This window comes from Erpetoichthys calabaricus, chromosome 6, assembly GCF_900747795.2.
Source record: "Erpetoichthys calabaricus chromosome 6, fErpCal1.3, whole genome shotgun sequence".
NCBI classification, from domain to species: Eukaryota; Metazoa; Chordata; class Cladistia; order Polypteriformes; family Polypteridae; genus Erpetoichthys; species Erpetoichthys calabaricus.
In genome coordinates, this window is record NC_041399.2 from 189,531,169 (window position 1) to 189,551,553 (window position 20,385).

General features: G+C 37.4%; 1 protein-coding gene across 1 annotated transcript in view; it reads left to right on the forward strand.

Annotated features, from left to right (window-relative positions):
- Positions 1–20,385, forward strand: part of ghrhrl (growth hormone releasing hormone receptor, like) — a 149,198-nt gene that overhangs the window by 117,761 nt on the left and 11,052 nt on the right. The window contains exons 8-10 of the mRNA XM_051929382.1: positions 1,553–1,613; positions 5,244–5,313; positions 6,808–6,899. Coding sequence (XP_051785342.1) covers positions 1,553–1,613; positions 5,244–5,313; positions 6,808–6,899 — 223 coding nt within the window. The remainder of the gene's footprint in view (positions 1–1,552; positions 1,614–5,243; positions 5,314–6,807; positions 6,900–20,385) is intronic.

Consider the following 20,385-nt stretch of genomic DNA (forward strand, 5'->3'; position numbering starts at 1 on the left):
AATTACCCCACTGCTTCACAGTGTGCAAGATCAGGGTTCAGACAGCCCCCTGACCCGGACACAGACAGGCCCAAAAGCACATTTTTTATTTTCTTCTCTTTAGCTCACTGTGCACAAATCACCAACACCAATTACTCAATTTGTTTCTTTCTTTCTTTCTTTCTTTCTTTCTTTCTTTCTTTCTTTCTTTCTTTCTTTCTTTCTTTCTTTCTTTCTTTCTTTCTTTCTTTCTTTCTTTCTTTCTTTCTTTCTTCACCACCTACAGTCCTCCACACAAGCTCTGTTCTCCACCTCCCAACTCTGGCTTGTTGAATGGAGTGAGGCGGCATCCATATTGTACCCAGAAGTGGTCCATGTGATGTCTCATTAACTTCCGGAAGTACTCCAGGTGTCACCAGATCTTTTTCTCGCAGCACTCCCAAGTGTGGTGGAAGTACTACCGTCCTGTGCTCCACAAATGTCCAGGCGCCCCCTGGCTGAGGCCACAGGCCCCAATTGGGTTGAGCTTCCAAACTCTGATCTCGTGGCCTTGATGCAAACCAGGGTGGCTGCCCTCTATTCTCCAGGTGTCCTGGCTGGGTAAGAGCCTCAACCGTCCGCCACAACAGCTTATTACAAATCAAACAATTCAGACATGATTAAAGTACACATTGCAGACTTTGATTTAAAGGTATTTGCATACATTTCGGTCACAATTGGAGAAATGACAATAATTTTTCTACATGGTCCCAGTATTTCTTAGCACCATAACGTTTGTGATTACTTAGGTGTATTTCATTGCTTCTTTAGTACAGGCATAAGATACCAAGGCTTTATTCTACCTATGGACTACCTTTGGAGTCAATAGTTCCCATTGCTCAACATGAGGACAAGAGCTGTGGAAATGAAAATCAAAGCAGCCATTATGACGCTGAAAAACGAGAATAAAACCATTCACTTAAACATTACTTTGATCCTCACATTTTATGAACAGTACAATAATACAGCATAATGTTAAAGGGGACAGCCAGTTATATCAAAATCAGGCATATTGCATAAAGCTTTCTTCATGAAGATTGATGTTCTAGATTTTCCTTGTCTTTCTCTCTCTCTAAAATCCGACTACAACATCAACTTTCTGCAGTATAAATTCATCACATAGTACACACACCAAAAAAAAGTCAAGCCTGCATTTTTATTGAAGTTTGAGATAAGTGTTTTGATTCGTTCTGCATTGACTCCGTAGTTTGTGTTGTTGCCTCATGACTCCAGCATCATGCATTCAATGCATCCCCCTTTTTTGGCATTCTGCTTTCCTGCCAAGCTCCAATGAAATGCATATTAGTTGAAATGCTCTCACCATATCGAGTGTATATCTCTGTCCTGTTATGGTCTGTCTACACACTCCAGTTTAAATTGTAAATGGTGCTAGCTGCTTCCAGGAGCACTGATGGGGCTAGAGCTTGTTCGATTTTTTTTCATTTTCACAAAAAATAATCAAGAGTAATATTTTTCTTCCAAAACATTGACTCATCAGAAATCCATTAGACTAATGACATTGTTTTTTTTATAGGCTTTCCCAAATTTTTTATTGTGGTTTGGATCATATCAAGGCTTTATTTTGAAGACACTGAGTAAGTCATACTTTACGTTTTTTGTGCACTTGATGTCTCTTATTCCTCCTGAGTGGTTTGTTATTACTCCATTTTATATACATTATCAGTAGTCATTAGTTCATTTGAGCTAATAAAGTGAATAATGTTAGCGAGGTAACAAGTGGCATTTAGTACATCATATAATAAAGGATTTTCTTCTTCAGAGGATGTTTCATTCTCAGAGTATAATATATCAAAATGGTTCTGTCAGACTCTTTTGAGCTTGTGTCAATCCTAACAAGATTTATCACCAGTGAAAGAGTAATAACATCAAGAACATTGTTTGTGAGATGGATGCTATTCATTAAGACTAAAACACTGATTCAGAGGCAAAGATTAATCCAAAAACCTTGTCGTTTAATGTCAGATTTTTCTAGATACTTGGCCAAACTGCCAACAAAACTGCCATTGTTATAATTTTCCCAAAAGCAAGACTTCCCTGGGTTGCATATTCAAAAGTGGTTTAGGGTAGGATTGTTTGAAGTTATATTCTATCTTTCGTATTACTCATCACATTTTGCATTATATCATCATTTTTAAACAAAACAAATCTCTGTCCACACTAGCTTTTTTTGCATCATTTACTAAAGTATCTCTTCCAGCGCTAAAAAGATTGAAAACACATGTGACGAAGCTACACTGGGCACCTTGGCAGAAATGCGTTTGGCATTTCCACACAAAGAACAGGAAAGATGAATACAAAAAACAGAAAAAAGGTTTTTCTTCTTTTAGACTGATAGTTAAGTGTTATTGTTATTGAAATTAATACACATGTACAAGGTGAGAAAATGTAACGAGCAGGATCCAAACAAGGAAGAGCCACATTATAAACACAAAGCAATTAGAGCACAATTAGTTTTCAAAACGCTCCATTTTCAACCATCCACACTGTTACAATGAGAAGATGTTAGCAGAAATATGTAGCTCTGGAGAGCATTTTAAAACGTCTCCATTTTTTGGGGGTTAATAATTCTGAGGTAATATGTATGAAAGGTGAAAACAAAGAATAATGTCTGTCTTTTTAAATGAAAATGTAGCAGTGTGGATGTGACTTAATGCCAAAGACACATTACATGTTTTCTAGTCATGGGGTATGTCAGATTTTCCAAATGTAGTTGCTAATCTGATCGCCAGACAAAGCCAATTTACATGACTTAAAATTGCTGGGAATATCAATTTTAGCGACTATGTGTCAGCTTGCCAGAACAGTTGTTCTCATCCCTTTTTCTAAAAGCCAATAGCATGCTGCCTGTTGGAGCTGATGTTGTACAAAGGGTTAATAGGTACTGTGAGTTTAGCCACAATCTCTGCCCTTTTTTTTTCTTTTTTTCCATTCTGTCGTGGTACATAAAACACAAGAAATCAGACAGCCAAGCTTCTCTTTTGTTTGCATTCATTGGTTGTCAGCTCTCACACACATGATTCTGCCGCTACAACTACAGACAAAATCAGAACTGTTTTACTTTCTCAGGGCAACTTTGTGGACTATTTGGAGTTAGTTACTGGATATGTCAGATTACATGATTGTCCTTCATAGGAGAGTAACACATGAATCTTCTGAATAAACTGAGCTGTGTTTCTTGCCACTGTTTTATATAAAGTAGGCTGGTAATGTTTAATCAGTGAGATAATTATTCAACTTCTCAATTCCTATTCACCGAACCAAGGATGATGGAAAACATTTGCAGTGGGATGCTTGGGGAGTGCTAGGTCTTGAGGCTGGTGTTAGAGGGTGGTGCTTCACAATAATTACTGTGGGACGTAATTTTTCAGGAGAAAAACCAGTAGGGATATTTGGTAATATGATAAAGATTATTCAAAATGTGGCGGGCGGAGGGGATCCATGCCCAGCCAGGACACCTGCAAGGACCGGGAGAGGGATTATACCTCCCCTGGGCCACGAGAGGGCGACAGCCCTGGTCTGTATGGGGGCCATGGGAATGGAGCATGGAAGCTCAAGCCTATTGGGGCCCGTGGTCACCACCAGGGGGTGATTGGAGGATTGCGGTGCCCTGGAGGCCAGCACTTACGCCACACTCGGAGGTGCTGGCGAAAAGAATTCCAGGGACACCTGGAGTGATTACTGGTGCTCATGCGCCACTTCCGCCACACCAGGAAGTGCCGCCGGACATTCGTCAGAGAGCACCTGGAGCACATCCGGGTGATTATAAAAAAGGCCGCCTCCCTTGAGCAGAGAAGCCGGAGTCGGGAGGAAGAAGGCAGTGCTCGGGAGGAGAGGTGGAAAAGCACTCCAAAAGTGAAGTGAAAGGGACTGACACAAGGGTGTTTGGTGCTAGGCATTGTGTTGTGTGCAGAACTTTGTTGTAAATAAACGTGTATGTTTCAGGACTTCGTGTGTCTGCCTGTTGTGTCTGAGCCGTACTACCACAAAAGGTAATTCATTCAAAGCTGAATTTAAAATTGCTACAAATCACTACTCTTTATTAGCATCAAATCCTAATATTAAAACAGCCTCCTCATAAAATATATTTGAATAAGTAAGTACCAACCAGAGTAAAAAATACCAATTACTTTACTCACTTTTGAAAATTAAGATAGCATTTCTAGTTAAATGTTTTTGTTGCGTCCTCATAGAATGTGAGCATGTTATTAAAAATGGATGTAAAACCTGTGTTGACGGTTGAGTAATAAACCAGTATTTAACATGCATTGCTCAACATTTTCTTTAATAATTGCTTCCATTAATAGTCGTGTTAAGAATACTGTTCAGAAAGACTCATTTTCTCCATCAGAGAGTTTGTGTGTGACTGCACATTTCAATGTTCTTTGATTTTTTTGTTTCTAATACGGATATGATGACACAGACATGAGTCACCCTGGAGAGGGTGCCAGTCCATCACAGTATCCTGTTATTATTAAAATACAATAGTAATACATACTGTCATGTTGCAATGTAGTCAACCTGTACATCATAAGAGCACAAACAACAAATAATACAGCACTTTCATAATGGAAAAAGAATCATTTTCTGTGCTAACAATTGTTATGTTAGGTAGAGCAGATTAATTTTTTCCACAGATAAAAGAATGCCATCACTTGTCTTCTGACTAAGTTTTGAATTACTAGGGTCATGACTGATTAAATTGCTGTCAGCATTCCTGTATAGGAATTAGATTATGTGTCTAATTCATGTTTATCATTTTCCCACTGATTGATGTTTACATTTTTTTTCTTTTGCAAGTCAAGCCCAGAAATGTATTTAAAGCTTTACGCCTTTGAAGTTAAAATGAAAAGGAATAGTCACAACATAACTACATAACAATTACAAAAGTAATTGTTTTCTGTTTTGTATAAAATTGTATTTTTGTACACATTAATTTGACATACCCTCATTGCTATTATTTATATTATTATTTTTCTGTATTTATTGGTTTAGTCATGCCACATTTGTAACAATTTTCTTGATTCCATTAGTAAATTTGGAAAGCAAATTGACCCAATATTACTGGTAAAACACTGCCTTTTGGGAATATAACACTAATTCAACTAGAAATAAGAAATGCCAATGGTGTTCTCATTATAATTTGCATTATTTATATTGTTTTACTCATGTGTAAGTTACGGAGTTTTCTTTTATCTGCTTTTTAGCTGCTGGGATATTAATGAGACTTCTGAATACTGGTGGATAATAAAGGGTCCAATTGTTACATCTATTGCAGTAAGTCAGATGTATTTATGGAATCATATTTACATTTCTACTGAGATCAGACACTTTATGCAATATGAAAGTTTCAATAGGGCAAACAACTTCAGCTAGATTGCTTTAATATTTTTATAATAAAAATATTTGTCTTCATTTCCTGTATTCCTCCTGTAAACCTCCACATTGCCTTTTTAATAGTCTATATGTCAGTTGCCGCTTTGAAAACTCATTACGTACTCAGTTGTAGAATCAGTATAAAATCAATTTGGTGCAGTTTAATAATTATATTCACGCTTGAGAAATATTCTATTAAAATTGTTTTCAAATTGCAGTTAACAGCAGCAATGAATTATTTTACTGGTTCAGTAAATGAAGAGAATTCTTTAAAATACAGCCGGTGACAAGCATGTCTATGCCGTTCACCTTTCCTAGCCACAATTACAATGTCCTCTCTGATCTCTATATTTGATACGTGACTGAGCATTTGGATGCTTTTTCCATATTTGTAACATTGACCTTATTATTATCTGCTGAGAAACACACATTTAATAGGTTTACCTTGCCAGTATATTATATTTTATTCATGTGTTTTTAGCACACTAAATCATCTAATTGACCTTGAACATTTCATTGCAAATAACTTCCTTGAGCTTCATATACTTTACTATTTCTTCACTTTACTTAACTAATCTGCTTTTCCTAGGAAGGCTCAAAGTGGCCAGTGTTTTTACTAGATTCCAGGACTTTTAGGACCTGTTGATGCCTAATTGAGGGGATAACATCCCCCCAGAATGTCTAGATCTTCTCCTTTTAGGCAATGCTTGATGCAGCCCCATGAGAAGTGCTTAGAGGCCATCCTAAATACACACCCATACCATGTCAAATTACTACTCTTTATCAAAGAGAACAAGTGCTTCTACTTCACTGTTCTCCCACACTGCTGAGCTCTTGTCAAACTGCTGAGCTCACCTTGTCAAAGAACGTTAACCCACATGTAATGGGGTTTGGATTATAGTAAAAATACTGCAAGCATACAAGGAGCCAAATGTGCTAGGGAGGCTTTGCTACCCAGTAGGTCTCTGGCTCATTTTTATGGGAGTTTTATATTTTCACTTTTTTCCCCTGTAATTTTTTTGTATTATTCACATTGCTAGAGTGTGCATTATTAGTTTACCTAATATACTGAAATTCCATCCATCAATACATCTTTGAATCTTCTTCTTCTGATTCAAGGGTGTGAAATGTTTCTAAGTAGTTGTGTCAAATTTTAAAATAGTACAAATAAAATTCCCTTCCTAATATCATATAATGAAAAAAAACAGATTCAATATATGGATGGATGGAATATATTTTTGAATATTTTATTTGTTGTGTGTTTGGAGCAATCAGCAGAAATTTGATATTTACACATAAGGTACATAAAATATTATTAAAAGTGTTCGCATGCCAGAACTAGCAACAGGATAATTTTGCATTCATTTTTTTCACATCCTTGTCTCTTTTTGACAGGTAAATTTTATACTCTTTTTAAACATCATTAGAATTCTAATACAGAAGCTAGATCCTCGACTTATTCAGTTCAACAATTCATCCCAGTACAGGTAAGGATGAGTTTGCATTTTAATGTGCTGTGATTAAGATTCCAGTAAAGTCAATTAGGCTGTCATACAGTGGTTGCTCAAAGTTGATGTCTTAAATAAAAAGAGAAAAGAAATGTAGTTCTAATAGATTATTCTGTGTTAGTTTTGCATAAGTATTATAACTATCATTTTAACCAGTTTTTCATCTTATTTTAAATAATTTTAATTAAATAAGATTGTCCAGATTACATTAATTCAATTCTGAAATTAAAAAGCCTTAGAAATATCTGAAACTTCAAACTTTCAGCATTTCTAATTTACTTTATCTTGTGATTCAAGTTCAGTGCTGTATGTTGATTAAGGTTATTCAATTTTGTCCAGCTCGACACAACCAACAATGTTTTAAATCGTGGATGTCTTATGTCACACTCTAAAAATATGAACATGATTTGTGCTATATATTTCCCTCTAACATGTAAATGTATTGCTTAATAGTCATAGTCAAAATGCATTAACTATATAACACCTGGTAATTTTTGTTGAGCTTAGCTCATTTGTTATAGGTGTGTCCAGTTGGCTTTATACTGGAGAAAGCAAAAACTCCAATTTCCGGTGTTCTGAAAGTAAAGAGCCCTTTATAAGTTGTATTGTGCTTTAAAATCAGCAAAGTGAGTCCATTTTACCACTTTAGCACTGTAACAAGTAGAACCACATACATATTTTACAAAGTATTAATTACATAATGAGTACACACAGATTCGTTTTAACAGACAAGAAATCAAAACAGTTTAAAACTGAATAAAATAAATTGAGCAAAGCAATATTTGTCTATTAATTAATGGTTGAACTATGAAGCATCCCTTACACTAATCAGAGGATATCGTTGTTTAGTTTGGAGACCCCCTAACTAAATCTTCCATCCTCTCCTGTAGCCTTATTTATCCCTGAAGATGTGCTTTGGATTGTTTAATGTATAATGTTTTGCTTGTAAAATGGGTTATCTTGGTTGTGGGTTGAATTCTGTTTTTAGGTTTTTTCTCTTTTTTCTTCCTGCTTTCCTTTTTTTTTTTTTACTTTTCTTCTTTTTTTCTAGTTTAACTAGGAAGTCATTTGTTGTATACATTTGACATGATTGTAAGGCAATGTTATTTTCTACAAATAAAACTTAAAAAAAATTATTATATGTAAAATGGGTTACTCTAGTGAGTTCATAATAATGTTACATTGCTATTGTTCTGTTCATGCCAAGGTCTAATCCCCGGATCAAGTATGTTTATTTTTATTTTAAGGTCTTTGTTGTATTTCATAATATGTTCCATTTTAATGTTAGTTCTTTTTTGGATTAATTTCATCTCTTTTATGGTTTTTGTTAATGTCGTATTGTTTAATTATTCAGTGCTTTCATATTGATACTATATCCCTTATGTTCTGTGAGTGGAAGCCCAAAAGGCAAGTCCACCATGACGCCATTGCCAAAGGACCACCCAATTCAGACCAATCTAAGGTCACACAAAGTGTCATTAAATATTGAAGTGTTTAGAGCTTCTTTGTAAGTATTGTTTGCATTTTTTCTGGTTTATTGGATTCTTGCTTTTATCTTTATGGTTACTGATTTCTGGATTATGGGTTGCCTTTTTTATGGCTTTTTACCTTGTTTTTTGTTATTTTGTGTCTGCCGTGCTACTTTAAGTTTATGAACAATTTATACAAAATGCAAAGAATTATCCTCTCATATAAAAGGGCATTTTTGAGCATTTTGATCTCTTAACACCTGTGGCCCACAGACCAACAGCACCATCAGCATTGGCGGCAAAGACCTGAAGAAGGTCGCCAACTTTAAGTATCTCGGCTCAGTCATCAGCAGCAACAGCAACCTGCTCTCTGACATCCGTGCACGGATCAATGCTGCATGGTTGAAATGGCAACAGGTCACCAGAGTCCTCTGCAACTGCTGCATGCCAGACAATCTTAAGTCCAAGATATACAAAACGGTGGTGTGCCCAGTTGCCCTCTATGGCTCAGGGTGCTGGACAGCTACAGCAAAGTACGAATGGGCCATTAGTCTGATGGAAACACGGATGCTGCGGTGGTACCTTGTTTTGACAAGATGGGACCATGTTATGAACACTGATGTCCGGAAAAGGATGGGAGTTGCACCAATCATGGAAAAGATATGTGAGGCAAGGCTACAATGGTATGGGCATGTCGTCCACGGAGATGAGAACTCAGTGATCAGAATGGCACTGCACCTGAACCCCCAAGGCAGACGCCTGCGAGGGAGACCGAAAAAACATTGGATGGACCTGATCAAGGAGGATGAAAATCGCTGGTGTTGCCAGGGAAGAAACGTTACAGACAAATAGACACTGTCATCGCATGGGACTAACACTAGGAAGAAAAAGAAGATCTCTTAACTCCTGTGTCTCATTTTGGGCCTAGGCAAACTGGAGCACCATCTTTTAAGTTTAAGGTATGGTTGCATGGGGCGAGGCCTGTTTCTGATGCAGATTTAGTGAAGCCTTGGCCTAGTATTTGTTAATTTTCAAGCTTCTTCTCCCTTTTTGCCATTTTAATATTACAGCAATCAGTTTTACTACAGACATAATTTCAAATTATCTGTACACTAGAAATGAAAACTGTTTAAGAGTAGCTGTTCCGCGTTCAGACAGTGAAAGGACTGGGAGGTCAACGTGAGTCAAAATAGAAATCTAAACTAAGAGATGAAAAAGTGCCTTGCATTTCAAGCATAAACAGGAACCAAACTCAAAGGCAAAAGAATAACAGAAAGGTATTCAAATACCAAGAGCTTAATGAAAAATGCAAACAAACTTTGTTTCATTCTTTTGAGAAATTTGCAAACTCCAGTAAGAAAGTGACCCAAAGGATCACCCTTTACACCCCGTGACCCCTGACATCACTCCATACATGATCCCTGAGGTTGATATTAGTAACCTCATACCAACCATCTGTTATATTTCAATCAGCCAAAGTATGAGTAGCTGCAGTAAATTTTAAAGTCCCAATAAATACAGGGTTTCATGCATCTGATAATATTATTTGATGCTAAACATATAAATTGAGGCCTTTTTAGTGTTGTGAATGGGGCCAATGCAAACCAGAAACATTTCTTATAGGTGCACAGCTAAAGGTGAACCTATTTTCTCAAGAGCTTTTGAAAGGAAAGCAAATCTAGTTTTAATTATCATGTACTGTAGAGACATAGTGCATGCAAGGAAAGAACTTAATCTTTTAATTCTAAATTTTAAGTAATTGTTTTTTTTAAAAAGTGCTTCTACGGCTGGGAGGAAATTTACATTGCAGTTCAGGTTGACTATTTGTTTAATTTACTACAATTCAAGATGACATTTAAATGTTGTCTTTATTTTCATCAATTAGTTGGGAATGATATTTAGAAGCGGAGCATATACTATAGCATTTATGTGCCTTTTCATTGTTTTTAATTCCATGCAATTTTGTAAACCTGCCACTTATCTCTTTATACATCCATGTTCTTGTACTTTGGTATTTTAATTTAAGAATGTACGTGCTTTATTAAAGAAATGCTCATACCAAAAATGTTATTTTTATACTGTATCTTACTTAGCCCATGTAGTCTGTAGTGATGGTCAATAAAAATGTATAATCTCATGTTTTCATGCAGGCGTCTGTGTATAAGGAGGTGCATCCATTCATTTATTCATTTTCTAAATCTGTTTGTTCACAGGAAGCCACAGGGCTATTCTGGTAGCATCAAGTTTAAGGCAGCCAGTAAACTTACATGTGACACAATCTACTATGAGAAGCAACAGTCACTAATCACTCTAACCTGCGTAACTGTGAGATGTAACTGCAAAATATTCAGCAGAATACTGTACCAATGAGCTTTAGAAGCAGATCTTGGACATGTTGGAAAAAATATTTGCAGCAGATGGTGTTAGCTGAAGCTGCAAAATATTATTTGGCCAGATTTGTAAGCTATGTCACCAGCTGTCAGTCATCTTTAATAGCAAAGAGAGAATGGTCAGACTTACCTAGGGAGGCCCAGGAGAAGGCATCATGAGCATCCTTAATACCTGCATAGTAGTGATCTACAATATTTTCATCTTATGTAACTTGTTTTATTTGTTGTTGATATTTAGGAAGAACCTGGTTAAAAATGACATGGTTAAAATCACCAATCATAATGATTTGCATCTCTGGGTTATCTTTTTCAATCTTATGAATTGCAGTGGCGACTCACTAATGTAATCACTGAGTATTAATGCAAGAGCAAATGTAAAAACCCATCCATAATCACTGAGGAGAACTTGTGTGGTAAATAAAATGCCTTACAGTTTCTACTAAGCAATTCTAGGTAGGGAATAGAATGATTTGAAAAGAACTGTCACATTGTTGCACCAGTCTTGATTAATGTAGAAACACACTCCTCTGCCCATTGCTTTGTTGCAAAGTTCAGTAATGTAGTCTGGACGGAACAGTGTGAAGTAGGTTAAGTCCAATGCAGAGTCATTCAGCCAGGTTTCAGTGAAGCACAGGACAGATAAAAAAGAAAAGCCTATTTTAGCTTGTATTAACATCAGCAGTTCGGCGACTTTGTTCGCCAGTGAACAAACGTTAGATAGATATATTTCAGGTGTGGTTGCTGTAGTCCTCATTTCCTGAATCAAACCAGGACACCAGCTCTTTTGCCTCTGGTCCTCTGCCATCAAGCTACCGGTTTAGCGGCATGAGCACCTGTGATCAACAAAGTTGTAAGATCCACAGATGTAGTTATAATATGTGGAGTGTCACAAAAAGCAGATGCAAGAGTCATAAAAAGGTTTGGGGCAGCCATCCGTATAATATTCCCCGGCTGCAAAATGGTAAATTGCTAGCACTGATGTGCTCAGAACGGAGTCCAAAACAGAACTGATCGATTATTTGTTAAATGGCGGTTTTAAAGGCCAAAACAGGATATGATGTCAACAGGGCTAGATCTTCCTCCATAGGCTTGAACCCGGAAGTGTCAGCATGAAAAGGGCCGGAAGTGGAATGGTCCTCCACCATGGGTTTGGGACCAGAAGGTGACGTCATCAGAAGGCCCGGAAAACAAAGTGATGTCATCAGAGCCTGGTGGAATTTCCCATGAATGGTCTGCAGGAAAGTGAGAAAAAAGGTCAGCGCACTCCTCGACCCCCTGGTCTGGCATGGAATTACTCTCATTTAGACCCTTTAGCTGCTTCCCATGCACACATGTGTAACAGGAGTTAGATCAGGTTGCACACTGCGACAGATGTTCCCTTATATATGTTATATGACTTTGCCTTTGAATTGAACACAAAAAGACAGACAAAAGATGGAGCATCAAACTATCGTGGCTGCCATCCTAGGCACCTTAGAACTAGAGATCATCTAATTAAAAGTAAAATTAATATTAATAGTGGATATTATTATTATTTTACTTGTCTCAAAATCTGCAACTCTGCTACAGCACAATGAATAACATAGTAATATCGGGTAAACCATTTTGTTACTTTCACAACCATCATAACCCTAGTTTTACATCTCATCTGAAGGACGATGACAACTTTTTCAGCACTGTGCCCCCATCACTGCACTGGGATCCACACACAAACCACAGGGTAAGTGCAATCCTATATTAGAAAAAAACAAATTATATGACTGGGTGTATTATTTATTATGAGTAATGATTAGTGCATCTACAAACATGTCAGTCATCATTGAGGTTTATGCAAATTAAACAACCTTCTTTATATAAAGTGTTTTACAAAATTACAAAAAAAAAATTAAGAAACATTTGCCTTTATAAAAAAAAGGATATTGTAATTCATCAAGACAAAAAAAATATAGAATTCACTTTTAATTTATTAATTTCATATTTTTTCAATGGAGTAATGCATTTTAGTTTAATTAGCAGGCATTTTTATTATTCCCACTATGTGTATAGTAAACACAAGTGGTTTTCAAAAATTGCATGTTAGTCTGTTTTCTAATTTGTAATGATATTGCTTATTATCTGGCAAACAATAGTACTCAGTGAATTGTGCTGTATATATAAAAATTCATTTGACCTACCCAGCAACCAGAATGCCAAGACATTTTGGTGTAAGACAGTGCCAAGCTCACCATCTGTTATAAGACCTCACTTGCTAATGCAGGATTTACAGCTGCCAAGAAGTGATAGCTGATATTATCTTTTTAGAGAGTTAATCCGTATTAACAGTATGTACTTTGAATAATGTAAAATCGATAGTTTATATGTATTTTCAATTAAATGTGTTTAATGATCAAATAGCAAAGATTTGCTAAGAATTACTTTATATTGTACTTTATAACAATAAAACAAACAAAAAGTTCATTTTCAATGTTATTGAATTAAAGGATATTAGTTGATAATTAAGAGGGAAAAAATATATTTCAAAATCACAGCAACCATTTCAACGTTACCATGTTTTTCTCTAGGACTGTGTAGTTTCTGACAATATAGAAAGTGATCAAGGAATAAACCCTGAAAAGATGGCTAGTCTAACTCTGGACATTCCCATTACAGACCTCAAATGTGATTAATAAAGTTTAAAAAAAACATATTTTGCATAATACATACACATTAGTCATGTCATATCATTTTTTAACATCCTTCCAGACCAGGGCTCACTGCGGCCTATCCCAGCTAGCATAGGGTGCAGACAGGAACAAACCCTGGACAGGGCGTCAGTCCACCACAGGGCAAACACACCCAACCCAAATACTAGGACCAATTTTGCGCTGCCAGTTCATCCACCCTGCATGCCTTTGGACCGTGCAAGGAAACTGTAGCACCCGGAGGAAACCCACATAGACATGGGGAGACAATTAAGTCTCCAGGAAGGGAGGAGCCAGGATGTGAACCCTGGTCTCCTCACTATAAGGCAGTAGCACTACCACTGTATAACCATAAAATTAAATCTATATCAATTAAACAAACTGTGAAACAATAACAGAATTCACAAAATGTGTAATATTTTCAGTTGCACTAGTAGTTGAGAACCTAAAATCTAATAATGTTTACGTATGCCAAAAGGAAAGTTTGACATCTCTTCTACCTGAAATTAAATAAAGTAAAATCAAAACATTATAAGTCAGAGGACTTCAAGTCCAGTCCTGAATTTTCCACAATGGCTTTATTTTTATTTGTTCCAAACCAATTTAAATATTTGCTGATATTGAACTTGTTATCCAATTCCATGACTACATAGTGCTTTCACCTTGCCATATATAACAGAATTGTGGATGGAAGCAGAACAGTAATTCTTAGTGCTTCACTTATTTCCCTATTTCTCTCCAAATATACTGCTCAAAAAAATTAAAGGAACACTTTGAAAACATATCAGATCTCAATAGGAAAAAAATCATGCTGGATAGCTATACTGATATGGACTGGGTAATGTGTTAGGAACTAAAAGATGTCACATCGTTTGATGGAAATGAAAATTATGAACCTACAGAGGGATGAATCCAAAGAAAATCAAAGTGAAAAAATGATGCGGCAGGCTAGTCCATTTTGCCAAAATTTCATTGCAGCAAATCCAAATCGTACTCAATAGTTTGTATGGCCTCCACATGCTTGTATGCATGCTTGACAATGTCTGGGCTTGCTCCTAATGAGACGACAGATGGTGTCCTGGGGGATCTCCTCCCAGATCTGGACCAGGGCATCACTGAGCTCCTAGACAGTCTGAGGTGCAACCTAGCAGCATCGGATGGAACGAAACATAATGTCCCAGAGGTGTTCTATTGGATTTAGGTCAGGTGAGAGTGGTGGCCAGTCAATGGTATCAATTCCTTCATCCTTCAGGAATGGCCTGCATACTCTAGCCACATGAGGCCGGGCATTGTCATGCACCAGGAGGAACCCAGGACCCACTGCACCAGCATAGGGTCTGACAATGGGTCCAAGGATTTCATCCCGATACCTAATGGCAGTCAAGGTGCCGTTGTCTAGCCTGTAGAGGTCTATGCGTGCCTCCATGGATATGCCTCCCCAGACCATCACTGACCCACCACCAAACCGGTCATGCTGAACGATGTCACAGGTAGCATAACATTCTCCACGGCTTCTCCAGACCCTTTCACGTCTGTCAAATGTGCTCAGGGTGAACTTGCTCTCATCTTTGAAAAGCACAGGGCGCCAGTGGTGGACCTGCCAATTCTGGTATTCTATGGCAAATGCCAATCGACCTCCACAGTGCCAGGCAGTGAGCACAGAGGACATCGGGCCCTCAGGCCACCCTCATGAAGTCTGTTTCTGATTGTTTGCTCAGAGACATTCACACCAGTGGCCTGCTGGAGGTCATTTTGTAGGGCTCTGGCAGTGCTCACCCTGTTCCTCCTTGCCCAAAGGAGCAGATACCTGTCCTGCTGATGAGTTAAGGACCTTCTACAGCCCTGTCCAGCTCTTCTAGAGTAACTGCCTGTCTCCTGGAATCTCCTCCATGCCCTTCAGACTGTGCTGGGAGACACAGCAAACCTGCTGGCAATGGAACGTATTGATGTGCCATCCTGGAGAAGTTGGACTACCTGTGCCACCTCTATAGGGTCCAGGTATCACCTCATGCTACCAGTAGTGACACTGACCATAGCCAAATGCAAAACTAGTGAAAAACAATCAGAAAATATGAGGAGGGAAAATGTCAGTGGCCTCCACCTGTTAAACCATTCCTGTTTTGGGGGATATCTCACTGTTGCCCCTCTAGTGCACCTGTTGTTAATTTCATTAACACCAAAGCAGCTGAAACTGATTAACAACCCACTCTGCTACTTAAATGACCAGATCAATAACCCAGAAGTTTCCCAGAAGCTTTACTTTCATTAAAAATTGTTCCTTTAATTAATTTGCAATTATCAGTCTACCAGGAAGGACAGAAGTGGAATAGAGGTTAGAGCTCCTGCCTCGGTCTTCTCTGGATTTGGAATTACTTTGTAACACATTTTTAATCTGTGTGGTGCTGTATCAGTTATCCTCTTGCATGCCTACAACATGCATGAAAAATGCATTTTTTAATAAAATATTGTTAAATAGATACTTCCAGAAAAATTGGTGGAATCATAAACTGGAAACACAATTCACAAGCGATTGAGATTTTGAATTGAAGGTAGTACTCTTAACCAATGAAAGAGGGGGAGAGGTAGATCATCAAATTAAAAGCTCAGTCCCATGTGAATTGCATTTTTTTTTTTCCATTGATGTTTTTCACATTGCACTTTACAGCACTAGTCACCATTTGCTTGTATTATGTCATAAACTTTATCTCCGTTCTTTATGTAAACGGAGTGGGCGGAGTGGTGACTCTGAGGCTAGGGATTTGCACTTGGCAAAGGTTGCCAGTTCCAATCCCGTAAATGCCAAAAGTGACTCTACTTCATTGAGCCCTTGAGCAAGTCCATTAACCTGCAATTGCTCCATCCTGGGTATGAAGTTAATCTACATCCAGCCCTGCATGAAGACCCTCCAACCTGCAGGGACAAACCTGGGGGTTAGTGGCAGAACTGGAACTCCAGCCACCATAAAAACCTCACACTGTTCCATTCCATCTAAACTTGTGTGCTGCTGAGGTGTCACACACCACATGGCTGCACTTGGGTCCTAATCTGGGATCCTGAGTTGGTTTGTCATGTGGTGGGTGTGGCAATGTGCTGTATCAGCGCCTGCTCCTAACCTCTCTCTCTTTCTCTTTCATATAAACATGAGATTAAACATTTTTTCTCAGTCATCATTACAAAACACACATGGTATGCAATGTATAAAAAATATCATAGTTGGGTAAAATATTCCTTTAATACAATCAGTTTTATTTTATTTTATATTCACCAGCTAAAATATAGTTCATGCAATGGACCAATGATTAAATTAAAAAAGAGAAAGCACAGGAATATGAGTTCAGGTGCTGAGTATGGTAAAAAGCCACAAATTCCAAATAGCAGATCCATAATAAAAAAACATTTTCTCCATCTCTTTCAGTATATCACAGTCAAATGGTTAATTTATTTTCTCCAAAAAAAACAGTTAAAGCTTAAGATTATTAACATATTCTTCCATCTCCAAATGCTAACTACAATCACCTTAGCATGAAGAACACATTTGCACAACACATTTAGTTTTATGTGGGTTGGAAATGTTTTGACAGATTTATTAAGTAGCAATAGAACTATATAAAATCTTCAAACTGAAGTCCATTAGAATGAGTCAAACAAATCACAGTGATATGTTACTCTGAGTAGAGACATGTAATGAAGTCAAAATCAATTACGACAGAAAGCACTGATTTCAAAGCAAGTTGTGACAATGTTGCGTGGTTTACTTTGGAAGAATAATTACTATGTAATTATCTTACAGGAGTTCACTTATTTCTCAATGTAGATAGATAGATAGATAGATAGATAGATAGATAGATAGATAGATAGATAGATAGATAGATAGATAGATAGATAGATAGATAGATAGATAGATAGATAGATAGATATGGTACAGCATGTTCTGTACTATAACTAATTATAATTTATACCATAACTTAATACCAAGGGTGATATGGTGGTACATTACTCAGTGCTGCTGCCTTGCAGTTTTAAGAACATTAGAACAATTCTGATGAGAACAGGCTGTACACCCTGACATGAAACCAGGCCCATTTCAAATTATTGCTTTGTTATTTGTTCTGTGGAGTTTATACATTCTCCCTGTCTACATGGGTTTTTCTGTCATAGTCTTCTACTGTACATGTCAAAGACGTGTGCCATAGTAACTGCTGGCAGTAAACTGGCTCCAGTGGGTGAGAAGCAGTTCTACTAGAAAAGATTTCAGTTCCCCATGACCTTAAAACAGAATTAAGGAAACTGAATAGATTGATGATTTAATTGGTGTTTAAACTGCTAGAAAAGACTGCCAAACTGAATTAAACAAACTGAGTACATTGACGAATGGATGGATGGAAGGGTGGGTTGATTTGTGTAAAAAAAATACTTCCACCATGCTGCCCCATTGTTTCAGTTTCACATTGAAATTTACATTAACAATATGCTGACTACATATGTCTAAATTATGTTATGGTCGTGCAAACTGAGGCAAAAATAGTGGGCTTTACAATAAACATCCACCAATTTATTCATGTATATCTCATTTAAGATGTTCTTAATTAACTGTAAACTTCTAATTCTAAATATTTTAAAAGAAAGATCTTAGGGGCTTCTGAAGAACTTAGAATTTAAATGGATACACAATAAAAATGCCTAAAGTTGTCAACAAATAGTATCTTTCGTGATAAGCACCATCAACAGCTTTACATAAACGTTTTGCATTTTTAAAAATAAGACAAGCTTGTAATATAATTATCTTTGCTGGACTGATGGCTCATTTACTGCCACACAGCTCTAGAGTGCTGCTAATTATGTCTCTCCAGAGCTCACCTACTCTGTTGTTGTACTAATTTAATTTTATATGAAGTCTCTTTACTATATTTTCTGGGTCCTGATTAATGGTATTTGCAGCAGCCGTTTCTTAAATCAAATCTGATCAAACCATTTTGAAGAATATATAATCGCAGCTAAACAGAGTTTAGCCATCTATCAGTGTTGATATATTTTAAGTAAAATATGTATAGTATTCACTGTTTAACAGAAGCTACAAAGACAAAAACTACTCTCCTTCATCAATGAGAATTAACAAATTTACAATACAGTATAAAGCAGACTGGTAAAAAGAGGCTGTCGGAGCTGTACCTTAGCAAAACTAAATCTGCAGTGCTCAGACTTGACTCAATGAGGTGGAAGTGCTTCCCTAAAAGCTCCTAAATATAGAATTTGGGCAATATTCTGGCCAAACTAAATATCAAAGGAGAAAGTACTTTTTTGATTGCCACTTAAGCTGGTTGTTATTGTCACATTTCTCAGAAGCAAAGCATTATTTCACAGTATATTGCACACTTCAGCAAACGCAGTAGGGCTTCTCACAAAGCATAAGTTTTACATTAGGTTTTGCAATTAAAGTATGAATATTACAAAATACTGTGACGGACTGACACCCAGTCCATGGATTATTTCTGCTTTGTGCCCAATGCTTGCTGGGATCAGCTCCAGCTTCCCAGTGATCCTGCTCTGGATAAGTATATTTTGAAATGGATGGAAAGATAGTACAAAATATTTTTTTAATCATTTTCTTTAGTTTTGTGGTGGCTTGTGGATGTTTCTGATAACTTCAGTTAGTAGCTTGTTAGTAGACTGTTACTATTGATATCTGAAATGTTGTACTCAGTATTAGTCATTGATAAGGCAGAGACATTCAGATGTAATGCAGCAACAATTTATTTCTTGTATATCCCCACACACAAGGAATGCCTTATTGGGCTTTAAAAGGTGCTGCTTTTTGAGAGCCCCCCAGGCTTGATTCCCTACGAAGACAAGAAGAAATACCCCACATACACACAAAAAAAAATTGTAGGGAAAAAAATGTAAGAAATCTTGAAAATGTCATAGCACAAAATTGTTTGATATGGAGAAGGGAAACAGATTTCCTGGTTATCTGAGACTGTTCATAATTCAGAGAAAGACCCCCTTCCAGGTAGGTTGGGTGTACAATTGGTGTCACAAAATGGGGTAAATACTACATACAAAACAAAACACAAGTATTCTTCTTCACTAAGCTAGATGGCCAATCAATCACTGCCATCTCAATATCTCATCCTCTTCAACAGTGTGTAACACTGCTGTAGGATTTAGCTTTGGCTGTATTTTAAATATAAAGTGTACATAAGACAAGTTAGGTTAATTGACCCTGTACAAGTGAGGTAAGGTGTATGTAAAAGTGTGTTCTAGCTTTGACAGGCACCTTGTCCTAGGTTTGGCACCTGGTGCATCTGGAATAGAATGTAACTCTTCTGTCTCTAAACTGAGTGGAGCAGCTTTGGTAATGGACTGAACAGTAAATACAACGTCTACAAGGCACTGATAGTGCACTTGGTTTGCAATCTCAATCATATTGGTTATCCATCCACCCATCCATTATCCAACCCGCTATATCCTAACTACAGGGCGCAAGGCAGGAAACAAATCCCGGGCCGGGCGCCAGTCCACCGCAGTATTGGTTATCTCTCTATTATAAAAAAAAAAATCCTGGGAGGGATGCTAGGGAGATCTTCTCGGAAAACAATTTGAGATCCCGTGAGAGACACTTTAACGTCATGCAAAGACAATTTGACGTCCCGCAAGACAAGGTAGTGAGACAACATTTAAAACAAGTTCACGGACATCTAACCAAGCAGTTGTTGGAATGCTTTTGGCAGGCAGACATCATGTACTCCCAGCTCTTAAAACAACGACAAACGACAAGCAGAAAAAGCAGCTCAAAAGCAGCAACAAGCCAGCAGATGATCCAACTGCAACTCCTTAGCGTGTGTTCAAACCCCCTTCCCAATGCGAGCGGCAGAGACATGAAGTGGCAAAAGGACAGCTGTTCTACAGGCTTTTAAATGATCAACGT